Source organism: Barbatula barbatula, assembly GCF_947034865.1.
Source record: "Barbatula barbatula genome assembly, chromosome: 14".
In the NCBI taxonomy this organism is placed as follows: domain Eukaryota; kingdom Metazoa; phylum Chordata; class Actinopteri; order Cypriniformes; family Nemacheilidae; genus Barbatula; species Barbatula barbatula.
In genome coordinates this window covers 9,344,069-9,370,160 of record NC_136777.1, presented here as the reverse complement: position 1 = coordinate 9,370,160, position 26,092 = coordinate 9,344,069, and the positions used below count along the sequence as shown (strand labels likewise).

At 37.7% G+C, this 26,092-nt stretch overlaps 1 protein-coding gene across 1 annotated transcript in view; it reads right to left on the bottom strand.

The window, feature by feature from the left end:
* Positions 1-26,092, bottom strand: part of LOC306903605 (uncharacterized protein) — a 98,470-nt gene that overhangs the window by 19,700 nt on the left and 52,678 nt on the right. Inside the window, exon 5 of the mRNA XM_079472906.1 lies at positions 7,077-7,237. Within this exon, the coding sequence (XP_079329032.1) occupies positions 7,077-7,237 (161 nt within the window). The remainder of the gene's footprint in view (positions 1-7,076; positions 7,238-26,092) is intronic.

The following is a 26,092-nucleotide window of genomic DNA, read 5'->3' as shown; positions in this document are numbered from 1 at the left end:
CGCAATTGTACAGGTGGGGCTGATGGATGCTTGTATATTACAAACAGTGTATAAACAACTATCTCTCTTTCTCACCTTCGGCTGAACTGCATTTGTTTGGTTAAATCACCTAACTCCACTCTCTGAAGAGGCCGTGTTTGGCGAAAGTGTTTGGCTAACAGTTAACCGTTGGGATTTGAGTGCTATTGTTTGACCTGACTGTTTTTAGTTATCAGTATGTTGCATGAGAATAAACAAACATTCGGGTGTTCTGAGGACTATCATACAGAAGCGGAGTATCAAAGCCATTAAAACATTATGGAACTTTAATTTGTGGTTTAAAAATGCATAGACCTCTATATAGAACATTATAAAATCTTATAATAATAATAATCTGATAGTAATAATGAAATCATTAAAAAAAGATACTAGAGCAATGCCATAGAAGAACTTTCTATGGGATACATTTTTCTTTTAGTCCAACTGGTCTTCTAGCCTGAACATCTGACAAATGCCCAAAATCCATAGGAACCAGCATTACTCCAGACCAGATTGACCAGACTGTCAGCAAACCTGCTAAGGTGATTGCTTTAGATGAATCTAATAAAACCGGACCTCAAAACAAACCGTACTTCTCCACATCACTCTCTCCAGCTTATACCACATACACAGTACCCTTAATAATAGATTATAATTGATTTTAACCTGGCCCTGGCCTAGACGAAAAGGCTGAGCCAATAGCGCCTGCCCATCAGAGTCATAGGGAAAACAGGCCAGCACGCATCTTTAAAAGCTCCAGACGTGTAGTACAGATAAAATATTTAGGATGAAGAATCCTTGACCTCCTTGTGCTATTCAGTTCCCAACTCCAATTGATTTCTGACAAGACAACTGGGACACAATTACAACAAAATGCACTAAAGCTAACCAGTTGTGTCTCTGAACCTTCCCGCTAGTTTAACCTCTTCAGCGTGGCTTGGGTTGAACGTGAGGCCGAGATCTGGCCAAGCGGACACTTGGTGGATCACATCACCTGAGGGAGAGAAAGGTCAACTGCTGCAAATGAGGGACTTAAGCAGCATCTGAGAAACTGAGAAAACCAGAATCCAAGCAGACAGATGATCCCCACATCACCCCAACTAGTGTTTCAGGCAAATCAGGAGCAGTAGGACATCCTGCACTGTCTCTGCACATCTTGTGATGTGGCTTCTACTCTGGGTATCTGAAAAGAAAAAAGCTCTCTGGGCTTGAGCATACACGGAGAGGGAAAGAGAGAGAGAGAGAGAGAAGCAGAGAGAAATAATGCCCTTTCCCCAACATTAAATTTCCATGTTTTTGAGTGTTGTAAGGGACTTGGATAAGTAACATTGGTGATAGTGAGAGTCTCTTTAAGATGAAAATCAGAGGAAAGGATTGCTGGAGAAAACCAGTTTGCAAAGAGCAGTCTGCTCGTGGATACAACATGGAAATGACACAGATAAACCAGAGCTGTGCGCATGTATTATACAGAACCACTTCTGTAGGCAGTACAAATTGCTTGAATTAGATACAACTTCATAATTTGAACCACAAATTATAAAATTAAAATACTACAAAATATAGAATACAATCGAATATTTCATAAATGCACAATTAAACACATTTTATTTTGACAATAAAATAAAATAAAGATTAAAATAAAATAATATATAAAGAATGCACACTCAAACACATCTGCATTTTGTAATTCACATAAACATCTTTACTTATACTTCTATGTAAGACATATGAGTCATCATCTTTGTGCAGAAAAACACCACTGCAGCCTTATGTAGTATCACGTGATAAAAACTGATTTTTCATAATGGTTTACATTAAGGGGGATTCCAAGGCTACTTAAAAAAATGGTAAACCTGAATTTCACACACCAGCATTTTGTCTTAATTCTTGTAAATACTGGCATCACATGTAGCTTATGTATATTTTAAAGGGATTTTTGTACTTCTGAATAGATCAAGCAGATGACAGTTTACACGTAAGCGCTACGTTTTCCCATCTGATGCACCAAATAACTCTAATAGCATGTTAATCCTGCATCGTGCCAGGCTCGGGGCTGTCCAGGTTTGATGAGGCTGTTGGGTTTAACCAAGTTCATTGTGGTCAGTGGACACGCAGATGTTATTTGCTTATCGACCGGTGGACGTGCATGCAAGCTCTTTAGGGAAATCAAGTCTCTTTGAATTGGATCAAACCTTTTCTCTCCCACCATCCAAAACCACACGGCCGACCCAAATGCACTCACTTTCCATAGTGCTGAAATACAAATTCTCAGCTGAAATCACACAGATTGCCATCTTTCTATTTAAAACATGTATACCAGCAGTGCCATCCAAAGCAAAAAACATCATTATTACATAAACATTCACAAAGTAAGTAGGAAAGCTGGGCAGTGGTTGTGTGTGCGTAAGTGCGTCCGTGTGCGTGTACGTTGTCATACGGTAAGCCAGCCACAGCAAAACTAAGCCATTAATCATACGCCGGCGTTGGAAGCAGTGTGTGTGGCGAGGTGGGGTCAAACTGTGGCTATTAAAGGAAGGCACAGGACTGGGGCCTCTGTTGTGCTAACCCCGAGATCCCTGCGGGCCCTGGCTGGGCCGGAACCCCAGCTGCCCTCCTCTGCCTGACACCCAGCTGGCTAGAGGGAGGATCGGGCAGAGTCCAAGCTGCTGCCCAACCCCTGCTCATGGGTTGAAAAAAAGTGCCTGTGGGTTGGGAACAGGAGCTCTCCAGTGAACAAACATCGCATAGCTAAAACTGAGCACAATAACACCGACGGTCTGTGACTCATGACGTACTTCAACTGCTCTTATTAAAAGGCCAAGCTTGGATATCTCGGTCATTGTGGAATATTTTTACGTTACACACACCAGCTGACGGACGCGTATTACGCACACACATACGCACGACTCCAGACCGCAAGCCATCATCTTCTTGGCGAAGTCCAGCTTTCATGCTGTTTTACTGTTTTAACATTTTACAGTCGGTCAACTCCATTCGTCTGAACTGTAATTTACCGTATGTCATCATATTACATACGACCACATGAACGCGATTGGTTAGCCAGAAATTATAACACAAGTTCCATAAACACAGTCATCGCTACTGTACTTGTTAGCGGACATGATGCGATTCATAATGGCCACGGTCATTATTCGGACCCTGCAGAGCTGTTCTGTCCCGAGTAAATACCTCCCGACCGCCTCCATTTTCTCTCAGCACTCCCCGTAAGCATTCCTCCGCCTAATCTCGAGCACTAGTTCAATTAAATTCAAAGTTGGCATGCATTGCAAGCATCGCTTCTATCAGTGATTCAGTTCTCTTTATAGCCAATCTATTTTTTAATAACGCTTCTGATGAAAACATTACAGTATTGATCTTTATTTATTGATCTAGCAGAGAGCATAGTTAAGGCTGACACAAATCAATCAAAATAAATTTAAAAGACGATGGAGAACAGCAGGACCCGAGGTTGAGCTCCGAGCTTAATTAGTGAAATGGCGAGAGGGAACCCAAAGCAATATCGGACAGTAATACTGCGTTTGTGTGGGCCAGATTACGCATTTGTATCGTATTAAACCTAGATTTCTGCAGCCAAGGTTAATGAAAGGCCGTAACTTACTTTATACGGTAATCCCTGGAAAACCTCTCTGAGAATCACAAAGTGATGCATCCTATCACATCTGCTTCAAAGATCAGATGTATACTGGCCCGTAGCATAGACATGGAGCAGGGATGTATGGAGAAAAGACGAGAGATTAAAGACCTAAATGTTTTGACCGAAATTCGCTTAAAAAATAAATACGACCTCACGTTGTGTCAATCACATTTAGACACTGCCTCTGATATTATCGTCCGTCATATAAATATTCGGACTGGGTAAGATTTTCTGCGTTTTAAGCAACCGTAGCAAGCATTTTGAGAGGCGTTTTACAATTCAGAGACATTGTAGAAACGCTCGCCAAATAGGAAAAAACGCATACGAAAATGTAGGACTGTATTTGCAAAGACCTAAAAAAAGATCGCTGTGGACAGACAGAAAGGTTGTGATATTGCAATCGGACTAATGCAACCTGTGCTTGACACAAGTACTGTAGAAGTGTCTTTAATGGAGTCATAGACCAAAGGCTGTACGGCAAAACAAACCGTTTTTTGGTCATATTTAACAACCCAAAAATGTAAATTTTTACCCTCGTGACATTTTAAACTTGAACACATGAAAGGAAACAATCTTTTTAAAACACAAATAGTTAAATGTAACATCTGTTTGGTTAAAAAACACAACTGAAAGCAAATAACGGAGCCACTGAGTCAATGTTTTTCTTTCTTTTTGGTGCCTCACAGACATATCCATTACATATTTGTTTTTGTCTGAGTGAAGATCTTACAAAACGTTTGGTAGCGCAGAACAAAATGTCATAATGGTAAAAAAAGTTTTTAGCTTGTCCAACAGCACTTACAGAGACAGACACATAAACCTACAATAAAGTGAAATACTTTTTTAAATTACCTCTATGAAATCCATAGCCAATACGTTTAGCTCACAGTCATAGCCACAACAGTTTTTGTCAAGATATAAAAACATTTGGTTGCACAGAAAAGTTGTCAAATGGGATTTGTGTGATGGTTTAACCCAACAGTACGGTATGTTCCTAGCAAACTTTCCACATTTCTTCTGTTCTTAATGGGTAACCAGAACAACAAACCGTAATTTTTCTCTACTAAAAATCAGTGGACAGCCAGAGACTATCGTCAGTTTAACAAACGTAAAAGCTGGATTCTTCTTATAGTATAGAAGTTATAATACATAAAACAAAATAGACTCGCAAATATTAATGAGTTTACAAGAACCTTCGCATTGTAATTATGTAGAGCAACCGTGGCATCTTAGTGGGACAATGTTCCCTGTGGGATACATAAACGTATCACGCTAGCAAAACTCACCTACTTTTAACAACACAGTTTACATGCAGATACAAATAACTCCAAGCATCCTTCATTACGATAAGCCGATTAATGGCTATGCCATTTGTAGCTTAATGACTGAAATAACTTTTTCAAAGCAGTGCTGACGGTTATTGTTCAAAACGTTGTCCATAACCTTTACAAAGGACACAGTTCCAGGAAAATGCAAAACTATAAAGGCTTTTGCTAAGGTATTTACTTACCGTAGAGTCTTTACAAATAGCAGAGCTATTAGTTTAACTGTATAGTAATCAAATTGTCATCCTGTATTGTCTGTTAGCTGTTCAGAATCACAACTAGTCATGTATGAATCATGAATGAATCATTTTTTGGAGTAAAATGGCCCAATTCTTTAACAATTCAGTCTAAATCATTCACACTTATGCACTGAACCTTTTTTCTGAGGTTTTGTTGTTGTTGTGTAAATGAAGAAGTAAAGAATTTATATTATGTATATTACACATACAGATATTTCTAAATATGTATGTATGTTTATAGGACTGTTAATCACGATGAATCGCATCAAGAGTGAAAGGTTGTGTATTGTACATTTTGTATTTTAAAAAACATATACATGTATGCATATTTTAAATATATATATGAAATTAATAAACATTTATATATCATTTAAATGATGGCATTATTGTAAATATTTCCTTGTAATGTATGTGTTATGTGTTACAAAATATTATGTAAAAATTCATCATTTGACAGCCCCAGTTTTTAAATATGCAGATGTCAATGAAGAGATATTTTCATTGTTTTTGCTTGTGCTTTCCAATTAATATAAATTAAACTGCAGTTGGTTTGTTTTGATAAGGTAATAATAACTCATAAATAAATACATTGAAAGTTTGCAGCCTTGCTTACCAGATTTTTAAGAGACAGACACATACTGTATACCTACAATAAGACCTATATGAACCCCAAGGCCAATTACTCTCCATCACCATAGTCACCATAACCGTGTTTGACAACTTCTTACTCACAATTCATTGGAAGAGCTGAACCTCAAATGCAGGAAGAACTTGAGAGCTGTCGGGTGAGCAGAAGATGAGCTTGAAAGAGAGACAGCGGCAGATCTGTCTGTACCCAACCTGTCTGCTGCTTCAGAAGAGTAATTACAGGAAGGCCTGTGGTAATTAGCCCACCACTCACTGTGTTTGTCTGATTTTAAAGCTGACAAAAAGAAAAAAATACCAAAAAATCTGGAAGCTGACAAAGCCTCAGCCCAGGTTTGCCATATGGGAGCGGATGGTTAGTGTCTAACAGCATGTTGGGTTACGTGGAACTGAGTCAAATGTGTGAGCTTAGCCACGGGGATCCCCAAAACGGAGACGTGCCTTCTGATACTGACGTTAAACAGAAAAGACAGCCATTCTGCATCACTCATTGTTTGTTATCAAGGACATTATAAAACTCTCTAAAAGTCTCTCTAAGCAGAGTTAAAACAATAAGGATGGGACAAGGCCAGTTTGAGACAGTTGAGAGAGCTGATGGGACCACCAGATCTTACATTACAACAAACTTTACCACTAATATTTGGATCACATACATGTGTTTTCATAACTTGTACATAATTCGAAAGTGATTTGGAAACATTCATATGACCTGAAATTGATGAAACTAATATTTTTGGCATAGTGTTCCATTATTTTTCATTAACATCATCACACAATGGGTTTGGTTTATGTTTTGGGCAGGGGCAAACACACTCTGACAGGCCCTAATGGGCCAAATAATGCTAAATAAATATCTTGTTTGCTTCTTCTGCTCTGACATTGTAACAGCTGCGGAGATTGACAAGAAAACTTTATGATTGACAGTTGTGAAGTAAGTTATAAATAGCTTGTGGACAGTTCGAGAGCAGTCCATAAGAGAGGGCTACCAGAGATCTCCGCCGAACATACTGACTCAGAGGAAGATAATAATAAACTCACACATCTTATTTCCAAAAAAACTCCTCTGCCGAAATGAAAGACTATGACAAATCGTTGTTCTAATGTTTCCTGTGTGGGTGTGCTGTGTGTGAATGTGTCTGTGTGTGTGTCCCTGTTGGCTAAGCAGCAGGGTGACTATTCCCCCTATCTTCCTACCATCTGCCCAAGAGATAGCTCCTCCAGCACAGCCCTGCTGCGCCCCTTCCACGATCAGCACTTTTCCAGGCTGAAGCCAGGAGAAGACGACATCCAGCTAACTCTGCAGGTCCAAGCCATTCCTCACCTGCCTCGATGTGCGGCCAGGATTCACAGAGAAGCTGTTAAACAAAAGAGAAAAAGTTAAGAGGCTCTAAAACAATCCAACGCATCTAAACCTTTTAATGCATTAGAAAAGAAAAGCGAAGAAAAGTAACCAGAAATATTGCTCTGGACTCTTTGATGAAGGTTTTATTTAGTATAACCAATGACTGAGATTCATTGGGAGCCAGTACAAATATAAAAACGATTTTATTACAAATATACAGTATATATTACATACATAGAAATTAGACATACATACATTATGTATACAGTATATATATATTCACATTAACTGGAGCTTTGTGACAACTTAGGCTCAGTTTACAGCAATTTAAACTTTTCTTTAGACTCAGTCTACTTTAGCCCCCCCTTCAGCACCGAAATAAAACCTACTCATCGGGTCGTCCCAAGAACAAAAAAAAATTTCAGCCAGGACACTTTCCGTAAATTTGAAGGACATTTTTGTCCATTGTGCCCCATTTTTACAAATGTATATACACACTATATAATATTCATATTTTAATGCATTTATTATTATTAAGTCCTTGTTTTATTTGTCAGAATCGTTTTGAAATAATGACACAGAAACAGACTGCAAATTAACAAGTTGTAATGTACAAAAACATAATTAGTATACTTATTATAATTGACTTATATGTATATGTGATTTTCTTACATTTACAAAACGTATGTTATCTTTCTTACTCCCCAGCTGCCAGAATATGACCCTTTCTACGGGTATGTTTTATTTGATCAAATGTTAAATTAGTCAACAGTTAATATTAAATGAGCAACACATATCATGTGATCGCAATATAAACAAAGGATCTATAAAATAAACTAATTTCCATCCTGAATATCCCTCACGTGGATTCATGGTGGTTACTGTTGGTAAAGTTTAGACTCAAATCTCTTCCTGCTCTTAAAATACTCAAGAATGGTCAAACACCCACTGAGGCAAGCCAGCCTAATGTAAGCCATTTGGGTGTTTGTAAAGGCTTACCCTTTTCAGCGCTCCGAGCTCCATTAGATAAAGAAGAGCAGTGCAGGCTAATTAGAGTCTGACCGTCTGGCCATTCAGAGCAAAGATTCATTTGCACTGGCCTTACAAACGGCCTCTCTCTCTCTTCGCCTAATAGAAAAATAAGCTACTTCATTCTGCGTTGCTGGCAGTGACACCTGCGATGGAGGGGTAATGGTGTTTAATGGACTTTTACATTTTTATTCAGTCTGAGAATGATAGAGGAGCCAGGCAGCCATTGGATCTCTTAATAATCCCAATGCTATGGCAACCAAAAGCATGCTCAGCCCTCGGACTTTCGCTGGATCACCAATCCACCAAAAACCTAGCGGAAAACAAAGATGTGGAGAGAGAGGGCTGATTGAAAATAAGAGAGAAATTTCTGCAAGGTCACCAATGGCTTGTTTTGGTGCCCCTCATAATAGACACATGCTGCCCGAGTCTCCGGCACCCTCATTTGGAATCACGGCCTGCTTGGTCAATGCGGTGAGGAATAGATTTTACATTAACAAGGAATGAGAGAGTGATAAAGAAGAAAAATGGAAGAAGAGTGTTCATGTTTTGCACAGCTGAACTGTGTGTTTGGGATCCCTGGCGGAAGACACAAATCCAGATCTGATTTGAGACTCACAGCTTTTACCCATCTGAAACCTGCTGTATCACCAGACGTTATCTTTTATTTATTTGGAGCATTGAGAGTTAGGAAGATTCTCTTGAAAAGAAATGAATCGCTCGTTTTCTAAATAGGTCTGTACATAAAAAACACATTTAGTAAACTAAAAGATAATGACCCGCCACCCATCATTTGGATTACACCTCTTTAATTCTTAAGACTAAATACGTCATTTTATTCAATAATATTTTGTCTGCAAGTTTAAGTTAGTGAGATATCCAACATGCATGAAACTATATTGTTGTCACGTTAGCGGAATCATGTACTTTAGGTGACTCCCTGTATCATTAAAAAATATTATGTTATAAACCAATTGATCTATTTCATCTGCAAAAACCCCTTCAAATGCCTGCTCTTCCTATGATTACTCCGATTTAAACAAACTTGAAGATGAAACGAATGGAAGTTTTGAGGCAGTCGGCAGCCCCTTTCAGGCTTCACATCTTGAAGACGCGGTCCAGGTCCAGCAGTCAATCTTACGAGTGGTCTCCTGTCCACCCTAGCCGACTGAGCGCGTCGCTGTGCCGTTTTAATGTCAGTGATAGACATCAAACCCTGTTCTTTCCCAAACTCCATCTGCTTCATACAGATGTCTCAATCAAGCCAGCAGCTGCGTGGTGTCTGTACTGTCGGAAAGGGCCAGTGCTGCACTTCCACACACTTCTGTTTAGACACAGAAAACGTACCTGCCATCCACCACATGCTACCTGACCCGCCCGTCTGCTGACTGTCACTCAGCCCTCACGTGAACCCTCAACACGCTACCACAATCTTATGAACATACACGTACACACAAACATAATTACACACTTGTACACACATTCAAGCTCTTCTTCCAACACTTCAACTGTTTGGAGGAAAAAAGTCAGAGGCAAATGCCTTGTCTGTGCTATCAATTAAATACACGCACCATCAGAGATGAAGTAACGGGTTGTTGTGACACACTGCAGATTCTGTTATTCTGTGTGCTTATTATGAGATCCATAACAGGTGGGTTTATTTAAGATTAAATCTGGGTGACAAAACTGTAAAATATACAGATATTCCCTTATGCTTCCAGTGGATCTGCAGTATCTGTCCCTTCATTTTTTGTGTGTCTGAATAGAAGATAAGGACTGGATGGGACAGAAATGCAAAAAGAAAGTTTTAGAAAAATCAGGACAGAGCTACACTTTCTGACAGTATGCAAAACATACTCAACTGTCTGGAAATCTGTACTATAATTTTATACTTAACACCATAAATTGAATAATGTACCAAACATAAAACTAAAGAACTCCAGAATCTTCACTTACTGTTACGGTTTTAAGCTCTAAATTCAGTGATTGGCAAATATTGAATTGCCTTTGACCTTGCATGTAAAACGTTTTACCAACGTTAGTGTACAATTTCCTACCAAAGCATGCATTTTAAATATATTTCTTTCATACTAAGTGTAATTTAAATGTATATTTACTGATATATCGCTTAAGACTTACTGATATAAATGTATAACTCAACTTTGTTTGGAGTACTACTTGTACACAATGTATATTTCTTAGCGATAGTGCACCCAAAAATTAAAATGCTGTCATCGTTTTAAGAATGTAAGTAACGATACTATGGCAGCCAATGGGGGATGAGATCTGTTTGGTACAGACATTCTTCCAAATATCTTCCTTTGTGTTTAGCAGAACAAAGAAATGTATACAGGTTTGGAACAATCTGGGGGTGAGTAAATGATGACAGAATTTCATTTTTGGGTGAACTATCCTTTTATTTTCACTTTTGATATGGATTTTAGGATCTCAGCTCTACTTCTGCACAATTCAAGTGCATTAAGTACAAAGATACTTGTTTCAATTTAGCTGACTTTAAGTATACAAGTTTAGTAAACCGAAAATGTAATTGCAGGGGATTTATATTAAGTACATAAATATGTAGATGGTTTTGGATTATATTAGCATGAAAACTGTTTAAATACATTTAAGTAGGCTATATTTATCTTTCATGAGGGTAGTCATGTTAGTAAGCACACTAAAAATTCAACTAAACTGAGAGAGAAGGAATAAGCCAATCACAGCGCTGTGCCTCTTCTCATGTGACTTTTCATCTTGTAATATAACATTCACACTTTAGGAGCACGAGAGCACAACAACCTGAAAGAAAACAAGAGACACTTCCTCCCTTTTGCCTTTCTATGATCATGTCAATGTTAGACAGAACTACCGTAGAAAAAAAACAATGACTTACTGTTTAATCTCATAAACTAAAATGATTCTTTTGTTTTATTAGTGTACAGTTTATTTCCTCATATGTGAGGGGAACACTGACAGGTATCTAGTTTCTCTTCCGTAAAGCTTGATGTCAGCTTTTTTTCCAGGTTGATTAAAAATCCTCTGTTGACTTCAGAGTCACGCCGAAGAGCCGATATAAAAAGCCGAGCCAGAAGCTCATCAAACGCGCCACACGACACCCACATTAAAGGTAATGTTACTGCAACCGCAACACCATCTCGCATTGTTTTATTTCGCTCTCTGCCTTTAATGAACGTGGCAGAATTACGCCGCTTTAAAACCGTCTGCTTTATTGTTCTATTTGTTTATCTATTTCTTATTTCCCCGTCTTTTCCACGCTCTCATCCGTCATTCTCCGGTGCTTTCATTTTATTGGCCGCTCCGCAGCGCTACTGTTGATCGTTGCCCATTTTCGGATTAGGAGATTAAGTTATTCATCACTCACCGAGCTCCCCGCTGCGCCCCTGCTATCAGGACACCGGCGAATCAAAACATCTCTGCCAGCCATTTCAAAATAATTGAATGCACAATAATTTCCCTATTAATACATTTCTCATATTAGAGATTATGCAAGAAACATGCACATTATCTGTGGCAGTGTTTTCCTTCTCCTTTTTTTCCCTCTCTGCGTTAATGCCTTGCTCCTCTCCAGTAAATCTAATAGACAGGATTGAATAGCTCACGCCGTGATGAAGGGATAGCTTACAGATAGCCACCCTTTTTTATTTATTCATTTTTCCGCTCCTTCTCTGGTGGAAGACGCAGAAGAAAATTAAAGAAAATCTATCATTTTGGAGCAGGGCGGTGGGGATGGGCTGTAACTCAGCCTTTCACAGCTGTCCAAGAGAAGTTTGATCATTTTCACAGATAAGCCTTGTATTTATTTATTTTTAATCTAGTCATTTGTTAAGCTTTAATAATAACATCGGTCTGAAATCCAGTGTTCTGCGATTTGTATCACTCAATAGGGTCAGTACTCTGGCTTCTCATCATATTTCTACATTTTTGGTTATTACAACTCAATATTTATATTTTTGTGGCGAATTGTTGTAGCGTATAAATGAGTTACAATTTACATTTAGGCATTTAGCAGACGCTTTTATCCAAAGCGACTTACATAGTATTATCCTATACATTTTTTACATAGGTATCTGCAATCCCCGTGGATCGAACCCAAAACATTGCGCGGTTAAGATGAGTTGAAGTAATATAAAAACATTAAACTTTAAATAGTAAGTTAAAATGACTGATGAAAGCCAATTATATAAAACGTTGTCTTATTTACTCACCCTCTTGTCATTTCAAACCTGTATGACTTTCTTTCATCTGCAGAAAACAAATGAAGATATTGAAGAACAACGGTGGTACCATTGACTTGCATTGCTTTTGTACAATTCAATAAAAAAACCCGTTACCAACATTTGTCAAAATATGTTCTGCAGAAGAAAGAAAGTCGTACTTGAAACCTGTTTGAAATGACAAGAGGGTGAGTAAATGTTAACAAAGTATTTTTATTTTTGAGTGAACTTTCCCTTTAATGAAGCTTAAAACATTCTGTGTAGCTTCTCTAGCTACTTTATCAATACGTCTTTGAGAAAAACTATCATACACATTTTTTTTCAGAATGATAGTCTGTTTCTCGGGTCTGTAAATATCTCATCAGTGAAATATTACTAAAGCACAACACAATTATACTAGTGCTCAAGCCCAGTAAAGAGCAACCCCCCTGGCGAGCTTACTCATGCGGAGATAAACCACGCTACAGAGAAAACATGAGGTTTACGTCAGCACGTGCTACCTCTGAAATCAGTCATGAGCATTGTAGTGTCTCACGTCTGTGCACTAAAAACAATCAAAGACACACGCACGCACAAACAAAACGCACATCAATAAACACCACATATGCACGTATTAGCATGAGAACAGATCATTAAATCCATTGTAGGAAGCCAACCAAAACGCCTCTGAACAAGAACGACCATTACGCCATCATCATACTTCAGTGAGCTGTGTTGTCTGAACAAGTGGACACTTCTTCCGGTGAAACATTGGAAGATGACTTTGCATCCTAGACACACACAAACACATACATACTTGGCTTTCTAAATGAGGATGTTCCACCGACAACCCATAGACAGAGTATTATTTATAAGGAGAAGTACAGTTGTTAAAAATATTATAATCTAACACATGACACACACATACAAAAACTTAGTTTTTATAATAAATAGATAAATATCTTTATTACATTGATTACAAATGTAGACATCCCCAAAGGAGTATTTGTGAGCTTGTCATTTTTTCTGATTTACTTTTTTCTACATAAAATATCCTACCTAATGTAAAGAACATTCTAGGAAAATATAACCTTGATATATTTAAGATTGAATGATTAAAGGAACAGTTCACCCACAAATAAAAATTGTGTCATGAATTACTCAGCCTTAAGTTATTCCAAATCTGTATAAATGTCTTTGTTCTGTTGAACACAAAGAAAGGTATTTGAAAGAATGTTAGCAACTGATATTTGTGGGACCCCGTTAACTACCATTAAAATGGTTGTTAGAGGTGTCTCACAACTGTTTGTTTACCTAAATTCTTCAAAATATTTTCTTTTGTGTTCAACAGAACACTAAATATATCAAATATTTCTTTCTACTATGGAAATCAATGGTGACCCAGAAATCTCAGTTGCTAGTATATTTCTTTGCGTTCCTGTATAAAATGAATGTATACAGATTTAGACCAACTTGAGGTTGAACAATTCATGACTGATTTACATTTTTTGGTGAACTATCCCTTTAAGGCCATGTCAAAGAATAAAATCACATTGAAATTTAATGTTTGAAATCAAACTTTGATTATTAGATTTTCAATGCAAGACTGAAAGACTGCATGTAAAACAAGTCTCTTGATTTACCAGATATACGAGAATACAATGACTTCTATAATGCATTATGAACGTCTTCATGAAGCATTAGGAATTCCCTTATGATTCATTATTCAGGCTTCATTCTAGAAAGTATAACCGAACATATTGGTGACTTGATTTGATTAATAGTAACACCATAATGACAGACACATGATTTCACAGCGGGCAGAGAAATTAATAAATAAATCTGTGAGCGAAAGTGTGTTTGTGGAGCCACCGAGTTCTCATTTCAAATGAACATGTGCTCTCTCCGCACAGACGACACTCAAAATGCATTATAACCATTAATGAAAAAGTTAATGGGCCATTTTCTTACATATCAATTTACATTTTACAATTTGGGTACACAAATGATGTCTGCTATGGCGGGCCCTTAATATTTTGCTCAAGGAAACAGTTCTAATGTGTTTTGCGGACATCAAATGTAGTGAATAATGATGCGTCCATCGCATGCAAATAAGATGACAGTTGGAACGGGCTGATCAACAGTGCTCGCATAGGAGGTTACAGACTGACACGTATTGTGCTCGGGTTTTCAAAAATGGCAACTACCTCACTGCATTTCCTTGCTGGCAGTCCGTGACCAATCCAAACAATTATATTTTTTATATAAAACTATTCTTGGGCTATACGGATTTACACTACATCAAAGATATCATTTACTCAGAAAAGGTATTTTGTTGTTCAGCCTTGTGTCAATTTTGAACTTTCTAGTGACCGGTTGGTTTTAAGCTACAAAAATATTCTCAGAACACAAAACTATTCTGAATATTCAGTTGTTGGACAAAATAAGCTTGAATAAATGATGACAGAATTGTCATTTTTGGGTGAACTATGCCTTTAACTGTTGAATTCAACAGTCCATGCAAAACCTCTTCGATCCAAAACATTGACTCAAAAGTATTTATAAAGTCCATATTTATACGTACTGTATGAAGGTTTCACGGCAGTCATTAAATGCTGCATGGTTGTGTGGGATCGACTTGGGGGATCTGCTATCCCGTCTTCTTTCCAACACATTCGAGCACGCTGAGCTCCCTCTCAACTTTACACAAAATAATCATTTTCACCGCGGGGCGTTGTTCTCCACGCACGTCTCTCGCGTGATGCCGATTCTGTTTTTGCATGAATGCGGCGGTGGTTCCGGGGGCCGGGACGGCTGAGCGCAAGGGCTTATGGGTGTGAATATATGTATCAGTGCCATCTGCATGTGAAGTGAGAAAACAGAGGGCAGGGAGCCAATCACACACCCACGCGCACCTGAGGAAGAAGCCGTCACCGCAGCCTATTGTTTTAGGCCTCGGATGTGAGGCACGTGGGATTGCTGTCACACCTTTTAGACTCGCAGCCACCGACAAACCCCACGAATGCAAATCTGTTTTGTTTGATGCGTTTTCGAGCTTCGCGGGTCCTGTTAAAAACAAACGCTAAGCTACACTGTTCACCTCTGTTTTTCTGTTTGCGCGCTGGTGTTCGACAATGCTGTATATTGAGAAAAAACCCTATTCCCACTTTAACAATAAGGTTTAAGTGAAGAACACCCACCGCTACGAGACGTATAGTATTCTCCATATACATTAATGCAAATAAAAAGACACCTGTAGTTTGAAGTTCTACCTCCTTTTTTCCTCTGCTTTCTCATTATTCCTCTACCTCGTTCTCTCTGTTCTCATCTCTCCCCCTTCTACCAGCAGCAGTCCAAAGCAATGGCCAATAACACAGCATGCTGGAACAGATACCTGCAAAGTTAATATCATTAATCAATAACAATGGAATTGTGCAGAGGGACGCAGTCATGTGAGCCTCCCAGCAGTACCGATCTCCCTCCCTTTAAACCTCATTTGCAAGCCCAAGATGGCCGCTCGAATGACTGGCAGCAAAGTTTTTCCAACAAATTTCATGGGGCATGAGCCAAAGATAATAGGTTTTCAGCCCAATGACAATCCAATTACAACGCCAATCAAAGCTGACTCCATGCAGGCTAATTATCAGCTTCAGCCGTCAGTTCAAATACTAACATACCACATTTTATTTGAATAAAAAATTCAGTTTGGAAACCAGACGGGCCCGCGGTCCCCGATGAGCAGAGAGCGGAGGAGAAGCTACCTTGGTGGCTGCGTCTGCACTGATAAAGAACAGCAGGAGCATCGTCTCCGCAGAACAGAATAACCACTAAAATGTTCAGGGATGGCTTCATAGTGTCCTTTGAAGCACGTGTGCAACAGGGTTTCATGATATATCATGGTAGCACTGTAAAAAGTACTGCGGTAGTAAATGATGGCAGTATGATCATTTTGGTACCAGAACCATTATTGTTGTGATATAGACGTGACGCATTAAAAGTTGATGCATGACATTCGTTAATTTGTTTTCATTCATTTATCAAGTTAAATATTACAAGAACAGTATATTACATCATTTTGATCTATACTTTATATTTAAATCAAATCCAGATGAGGTGTTCAGGAAAATTATTTTCCAAAATTCATACATTTTCAATGCCTTAGTTGGAATTACAGGGATTTTTTAACGCAATTTTGTTAGTCATTTTAAGTATTTTACATATCATTTGTATGATCTCATTCATAACATAAACATAATATTACATTTGTGGTGGTTACGTATTGCCTTTCTATTAATGTTTTATTAATTCAAATTGTATGAATTCTTTTAAAATTTTACGAACATTCGTAACAATTAAAATATAGATAAAAGCATGTGTTACATAAGTGAGCATCAATACACAGTAAAAGTTTTTGTTTGCCATTAACTTTTTAATTTTCAATTTTTTGTAAACCTTAACTTACCTAGTTCTTATATTTTCTTTCATGAAACATGACTAAATATCTAAGGTCACTTTTGTATGTAAGAAGTTTTACATGCAGACCAGTCTCATCTTGCTCATTTTGAACCTCAAAAGTCAACGTGTTAACTCAAATTGAAAACAGTACTAAGAGGAAAGTAGTATTAAGTAGTAATTAAATCTAAAGAAAGTTACTGGCAAACCTGCCGCAAAATCTCTCTTTTTCTTATATCCTTACACTCTATTAAGGGTGATTTGAAGGCCAACAATGAGAAAATACAAAATGAACAAATAAAAGATGAATTTGTCAGACAGCATTATTTGATCATTGTTTTAAAAATAAAAAGATATTGCGATAGTACCAGGAATTAATTTGTTCACAACAACCGTGAAAATATGATATCATGAGAGCTCTATTACGCACAGACCCTGCAAATACGTTTTTACCTGTGACACATTGCTATAGCATTTGTGTGCGTTTCTTATCTCAACATCAGTTCTTATCAGTTATATCTGATCAGATTTCCAGATCAATTTTATAAACGTTGAATGAATTTGTGATTGGCTAGTGAGCTGCTGTTCTGGAATCCAGGATTACGGTTGAATCACAGCATCCACGCAGTACAATTTTGAGAGGATAACACAGATGCAGCGGTGTAAAAACAAAGGATCATGAATGCGTGTCCGCACTGCTCCTCGATGTGCTGGGATGAGATGCGCTGAGGATATGGAGCGCTGGCACAGACATGACATCTAATAATGTCTTTCTTCTACAAGTCTGTCCTGCTTGGGTTGGATTTAGAGGAGGTTTATCTCCTTCATATAACCCCCCCAGACACACACACAAATACACACACACACAGCGCTCGCATTACACTCACATGCAAACACACACACACAAACTAACAAACAAAAACCTGCATCAATAACACAAATGATTAAACATTCATGGCCTTTTGTAGAGAACATCTGCTCTATATAGACGTCTAGCCTGAGGGACTGGGTGAAAAGAATCAGAAGGATTTCTACCAGAGAAGCAATAAAATGGCGCTCAGTTCTGGGTCTGAATGTGCCACACAGATATAGAATGAAACACACACACACTACTACGAAAACTACATGGAGTTTAGTACTTGTGTCTAATTTGATCAGACAAAGTCATACAAATGTTTTTTTATGATTTCTTTTTATTTAGAGCGAGAAGACAGAAAGTTATTCCGGAGGAGAAGTAAATCTGTATCACTAACAAGAAAAATACAGCTCCAATGTATCAAAAGCAGCCACAAAAGCATCAGACATTGTACATTCTAAAAGCTCAATTCTAGCTGACAGTTGACGATAATGATATGATATATTATGACCGTTAAACGATACATGGCTGATGTCCATAGGCTTACTATTATCTAAAAATAAAATGTCATATTTATATAAGTTTTATTTACATTTCTTTTATGACAATACGTTCTCATTTAATTCGAATTTTTATTCTGAAACGAATAAAACGCATACAAATTTAGCATTAGATATACTATATGCACATACTATAATACCGTGATACAGAAACAAAAAGTTGTGTTCTGAAAAAATTCAAAGAAAAGGCATTGTTAAATGGAAAGTGCTCTTCAAGATATCTTCAGTGACTTTAAGTTAAATATTTGCCTAGATCTTTTGTGAAACGGCAAATTACAGCCATATCAAAAGATGGACCCCAGAGCCCACAGATAGACACCCAAAACTGCTACATTTGGTTGCTCCAAATCTGTATACATTTCTTTGTTATGATGAACACAGAGAAATATATTTGGAAGACAGATTTGGCCCCCCATTGACCACCATACAAAAATACAATGGTAGTCAAAAGTGTCCCAGAACTGTAATTTTTCCTACTATGGGAGTTAATGGGGCGCAAAATCTGTCTGCTTAAAAGCATTCTTCCAAATATCTTTCTCTGTGTTCATCAGAACAACGAAATGTATACAGATTTGGAACCACTCGGAGGTAAATAAATGACGCCAGAATTTTCATTTTTTGGTGAAGTATCCCTTTAAGAAATGACAAATGTCCAATATGATCCAATGAAATCAAGAGGAGATCATATCACGCTGTCACTCAAGAAACAAATAAACCAAGATATCTTACAGAAATATAAACAGCTTGGACAATGTTTGAAAAGCACAAAAATAACAATGCGCACAAATAACCCTCTACAAAAAACCCTCTACAATTTTCACTAACCCTCTTCTCTAAACAGGAAGTGGTCTAGCTTTCGTTGAAACAAGTAACTTTGTATTAGCACCTAATGTACTATTGCTCCTGTATGACAAATCGCTAATTGCTCCCCGAACTCTGTGAAAGTCGCTTTGGATAAAAGCGTCTGCAAAATGACTAAATGTAAAATGTAAATGTAAAATAAAAATGATGCATTTAGAATACACTCACACGTGATTTTTTTTTACACGTGACCCAACTAAGCATTGTTTCCCTGTGCTGATTTACTCTGCGCTTTGTTATGCCATCTTGGTTTCTCTTCTTTCATTTTCGGTTCATTTTCCAAACCGCTGTTTCTGTAAGTGTTTCCTATTGATTGCTTCTACCGACTATAAACCCACACAGAGCCGCCCCATCTGAGAAATGATTATCTTTGATTATCTCAGAGTTTGTGGTTCAATAAATTCATGAAAATTTGAGGCCTTGCTGTGCCTCCCACCAGTGCGGGAACGTAAAAGTCTATATCTCAGTCCTTCAGCGTATTATCGCCGCTCTCTACACAAACTCCGCACTTCTGAAGAGATTAATAACACATTGTCTGTGGAGATAACATCTGTCTCCACTGCTCCTGAAATATCAAGCTTAATAAATATATTTATGAGCCCTGCTCTCTATAGCACTAATGCAATCAGCCGTTGCTGCTCATGCTGGCCCAAGACACTGAAAACCCATTGACTTATTTTGTAGCAAATTAGTCCAACACCTAATCGCTGAACCCTGCTACGCTTTTTGAATTACGACTCTGAAACACCCATCCGCTCCACGGCGAACGCCGTTTGAATTATATCATTTCGTAGACTTGCTGGTGTCCAGATTTCATTAGCAACGCATTAACAACGTTTTACATCTATTACAGTTCTGACATGGTCTATAAATAATCGACATGGAAACGGAGAGTTACCATTAAACGATGGAGCGTTACGATAAAAAGAAACATCATTAAAACTAAATGCGGGTCACAAACAATACGTAAAATTTGACTTCTGGGTGAACATTTATACTAGTTAAGACGTGCTCATGAACACAAGTGTAAAAGCATATCGAGATGCATGTATTTCAATAGTGATGTTTTTGGATCACGGCGGTTTTGACACCAGCATGTAAAACTCGACACCTATTGTGCTCCATACATAAATAAGCCACGACAGAATTTTCCTCCGCAGGTGAACAATCCCTTTAAGTTCAAGACGCGCAGAAAGGAGCCATTTGTTTTCAGGGTAAACATGTTCCCCCTCCTCACCTCCGTCCCACGGTCCCTAAACCTGACAGAGCTGTAGCCAGAGGCTACATGAGACACAGGATCCGGCACAAGGACAAATCCACACCCACGAGGACAGCAGAGGAAAGATGTGATTAACTCTTTATCATTGTGACTTTACAGCGGTATGAACATCTCCGCAATGCGATTTTCCCCCCGATCTGACGGCCCACTCCCCTGTTCTCCAAATATTAGTCTAATCGCAGATATGCTTAGTTGCTAGAGGTGGGGGGGGGGTGGGCGTAGGGAGATAAGCCAAGAGGCTAAGCTAACAGAAATTAATAACAGTGATGGAGATCTGAGTGTTTAGCATAATTTTGGTGAAAAAAGCCCCCTGACCGTCCAATGATACTCTTTATCTTGATTATTTTGAACAATGTGAAACAACATCATTTTGTTTACTACTTAACCTTTAGCAGACAGGTGCTACGCAAAACCCGACACTCCTGCAGCAACCTGCGAGCACTCGGATCTCCTTTTGCATTGAATGCGAAGCTCTTTTGGACTCGCATTCGCTATCAAACACACGCGGGAAGCTATGAAGTGCAGACTCGCTTTTGGAGATCATCATGAACAGCCAAAACAAGGCCTGAAACTGTAAAAGTTATCTGGGGAATTTACATTATTGTTATTGTTGTCTCTATGTAGGTGCCTGTTATTTTAGACGAAAAAACCTCAAAGTGACCCAAAAATGAAAATTCTGTCATCTTTTAGTCAGCTTCTTCTCATTTTAAACCTTTCTTTCTTCTAAGAATGACCACGTTTACATTGACATCAGAAATCAAATGCTTTGCCTTATTCTGAGTAAGCTAATAATACGATTAAGGTGTTTACGTGAGTTGCTTTAAGAATATAACTTTCATGTTCCTGTTTTACATGTTACACTATATCGTTCGATTACTACTACTTCGTCCGGTTACTACGATCATGAGTTAAAAAATGTGCTTATTCTTTATCAGAGTACTGTCTTAATCGTGTTAATATCAGATTATTGTTGTCCATGTAAACGTGGTCAATGTTGGTAACCCATTGACTTGCATTGGTTTATAAAGGGGTGAACTATTCCTTTAATTCTTTCAAAGAACCTGAAATTTTCAGTCTTGAGGAGCATTACACAGTTGAAATTCCTATGGATGCATCCGAACAAAACATTCAGCGTTCAATGAGTAATGTTTTAAACGAATGCCGCAGTATCACTGTTGTTTTCTTGTTATGCACATTTTCCCCGCTTTGTCATTTATTCGCTATCTATCAGTCCGAAAGGATTTTGAGAAAAACGAGCCATCAAATGGGCATTCGCTTTCATTTCAGACATCATTTCAAGGACTCATTACAAAATAGATGAAATATCATACAGGTCTTGCATGCTCTCACAAACATAATCTCTCAAGGTGTCGACGCAGCCAGGGTGCTTTATGAAAAGGGATTACTTACTTTACGGGAAATTAAGAAATTATTGTATTCGTGCAAACAGACACACTTGAAGTTGTAAAATGCTTTATCAAAGACATTTGCATCTTCTGAGAGAGATGGGCATGCAGAAGCGGGGAAATGTTAACTGCTATGGTAACCAACCCCTGGGGACTGTGAATCCTCATCGCATCACCTCACAACATCTGGCTCTTAAATGTTCACGCACGTCATAAAAATCAATGCACACAAAAAATTAAAACAGTAGTGATAATAATACACAAGGAGGGGAATGCATACACTGTACACACTGCCAACAATATACTACACGTACAAATCCACATTGACACCTGCATAAAAGGCTGCATAAAATGCATATATACAGAACATTTTGAATACATTATAAAGATAAGATAGTGTGTGGTGTTACTGATTGCCCGTGTACAACAAAAAACTGTCAGTATGAATAGTGATCTAAAATAGAGGTGAAATAGAGGCTGTAATCCAAACTGTAATGGCCATCATGAAGAGAAGGACATTACAATTGACAAATATGGTTGTTCAAGAGATTTTATCGCAGTAGAGTAGCCCATCTCAAAGGTTTCAAATAGTTTAAATAGTTCTATATTATATAATTATTTTATTAATAACAACAATAATGGTGATACTTATTATTATAATTTTTGTTGTTGTTCTTATTATTAACATTAACTTAATTAAATAATAATAATGCTAAAATAAATGTTTTTATTAACATCATTATATTAATAACATTGACGTATTATTATTATTATTATTATTATAAATTGTTTTTAAGTTACGAAAAATGTGTTTCAATGTTTATCATCGATGGAATTCTAAAAGAAAACATATATATTTCAGAATTTAAAAAATGACCTCAGCTAGTCAAAGAAACAAAAATCCACAGCGTTCGTGACCTACAGCCGCATTCATAAAATGTTTTACTGTTGCCGAGCAAAATCACATTTTCCACTTGACCTTGATAATGTCAACTAGAAACTGTTAAATTTTGAGCACCAGTTTTCTTAATCTTTTGTTGGCCCATACTTATCACTTAGTCCCAAAGCTTAGTCACATGATATCGCCATCTACAGGAGACACCTTCACTCCCCGCACTTCACAAACTAAAGCTTATTAATGTCCTTATGTATTTCATTTGTAATTATAACCGGGAGGGCCACTACAAATGGTTGTAATTAACAAAACATTATCGTGTCAAAAAATAGCCCTTAATTAGTGGTGCAACTGACTTTTCTACTTAAACGTTCTTCTCTCTGATTAAGAGACCTGGTTCAGTCATTTAGATCAATGCGTACGTACTGAGTGACTCTCCCATCCCCCTGAACGCTGATGAATTATAAGCACGAGCTCATAGGCTGCCATGTTCAGACAATCAAAACAAGGAATTAGACAGACTAATGGAGAACACTTCCTTGGAGTACCAAAAGAACCAGGACTGAAGTCACAATGATACATGTTTGATTATCGTTCAAGAGACTTTGATCTAATGCAAGGAAAATCAACTTTTGGAGTCTTGACACACTCCGAAAAAAGTTCCACTGAAAGTCGAAAGAGAAATAGCAGACTTCGGTGTGACCTCCGGTATTGTCTCTGGTCCACTAAAAACAATTCACAGGATTGATTGAGCGAGACTGACTGCGCAGAGCGAGCGGTTCTCAGGTGGAAATGACCCAAAATGCCAATTAGCAAATTATCATTGGCTTTAAAGAGAATGGGATCTTTTCTCTGGTTTTTTTTCCTAAACTGTCTGACAACCCTATCCCCTGAGACCATTACAGAGTGATTTTTGAGGTATTGTATTCATGAGGGATTTCCAGTAATTGGATTAAATTGGTTCCAGAATGTAGCAATTTATATTGTAATATCCCATTACTTCTAATACTGTTCTTAATTAATTAGGTCTCCTTTTTTTCTTGATGTATAAGTTAGCTACTACAGGAAGCTGGGGTTTGTCCTCTTCCTCTCCTCTTATCATTATATATTCTAAATATCACAGGTTCATCTGACACTCATCTGGAGTTTTCATACTACTTATTGTACATCTTAAAGACATGGACAACAGAACCTATTTTGTCAGAACACATTATGTTTTAAAACACACTGGCATGCTTGCGTCATATACAAACTGAACCAAACACAACAAACATTCGACGCCCCTGAAATCAAAACGTATTAAATATGTGTTTGTGTATCGTAGTCGAAGTGTTTGATCAATGATTAGTTATTTCTGTCTCATTCTGGATGTTACTCTAATATATGAAAGTCGTTCTGCATTGCCTAAAGGTTGTCTAAATGAATACAATGTTCAGACAATTTCCATATGCAAATAGGTTTTAATTAAGTAAATTAAATTATTTTCCTTTGCAAAGCCTCCAGGCTAAGTGTGTGAATGTGGAAAATATGTGTGGTTCTATAACATGTAGCAACTACGCACACTCACACTTTAAAAAATAGAAAACAAGTGATGGGATGCAGACAACAAGAAAAATATGTTACAATGTCTGTAAGATCAAACAAAAATAAATATATTTTCATTGCTTCTATTTATTTCTTCAGCCAGAAATGTATCTCTTGTTTATCACCGGTTGACCTTTAATCCAAACACCTTTATCATTACATCTGTACGTAGCTTTCTGTTATACAAAACCCTACATCACAGTAACACAGATAGCACAGTGATGGAAGCTACCGTGTTTTTAAAACAAAGTCAACAAACACCAACATTTTTAGATTGTAAAATGCATATTTTCTAAAACAGGTTAGTATAAATGTCTAAATGTACACACTCCATTATTCTAATTATATGAAAATAGGTCAACAAAGACTTTTCAATCTGCCGTTATCTAAACTTGAAGGTAAAAGATGAACAACATTTTATAAATCAGCAAATAAATAAAAGAATGAAGTACACGAGAAAGTGCATAATTGCTTTGTTTTCAGACGCCAAGTTCATGAATAATTACGCAGATGTCACTTCAAAGTAACGCTCAATATTACATAAAGCCGTGCTACTGCATGCTTATTCTATTAGCATGCATGCTAAGATGACACCTGAACAAAGGGCTGTGCGACAGTGCTCGTGTACAAGCTGCCAGGAGAGGACAGACGCTCTGTACGCTCTCTATTCTTCCCATCAGTCCAACAATTACGCATTCACCAGGGAAAAATAAAAGAATAACTTTTTAAAAATCTCATCAAGAACTCCAGTGAGATGGACCGCATTAACATCTCCGCAGTATCCCTTGCTTTAATTTTGTTTCTGCGATATAACCCTGCCTTAAATTACACAGGGAGTAATAAAAAATTTCAGTTCGGGAAACCGAATCTTGTTTCGGCTAGTGTCATTTACCTATTAAAAACACAATCTTGCTGGTGACTAATCTTGCTATGTGTTTCGGAGGACACGGAAGGAGTGAATTTCCTTTTTTGTGTGTGTGTGAGAGAGAGAGCCGAGCTCTGTGGGCAACCACAAGGTGGCATCTTCCATCCTAAAGGAGGCTTGTGTTTTATGTCTGATCTTAAGAGGATGAACACACACCGCATCCCAAAAGCAGGTGCGTGTATGTGTATGCTGGGCTCAGCGTGTTCAGAAGTAACCTGCGTATATTTAATGAGCAATGCCATCTTCTCTCTCAGCCTCTCTCTCTCTTGTTAAATAGACTACAGGCTCTGTCAGGCTCCAGCACACCTTCCACTATAGAAAAGACAGAGCCGCTTAAACAGGAGCGGGTGTGCATCTGCATCTGGGCACAATAGGGAGAGCTAACAAGGATAGGGATAGAGAACGTTACATTTCGTCTGAGAATTGTATTGTAAATATGAAGTACAATATGTTTATATTAAAAATAAGATTCATTATTTTCATACTATTTTTAATTTCAAGCGCTAAAATTTCTGCTTCAGGTTTCCAAGTTACTCCTGTGGTTGTGGTTTATGTTCTCCATCACGGAAATAAATGAATGTACAATTTGAGTTCTAAAAATGACTTGAGGATAGATTTAGAGGGGCTGATCTCACCTTAAATAGAAAACCTAAATAAAAGTCAAGTCAAGTCAAGTTTATTTATATAGCGGTTTTAACACATTTTCTATTTTACAAAGCAGCTGCACAAGAAACATATTCACTATAAGCAAAACATATGAGGTTATACAAGTAAAAACAAAAAAGGTGAACACACAGATTCAGAAAA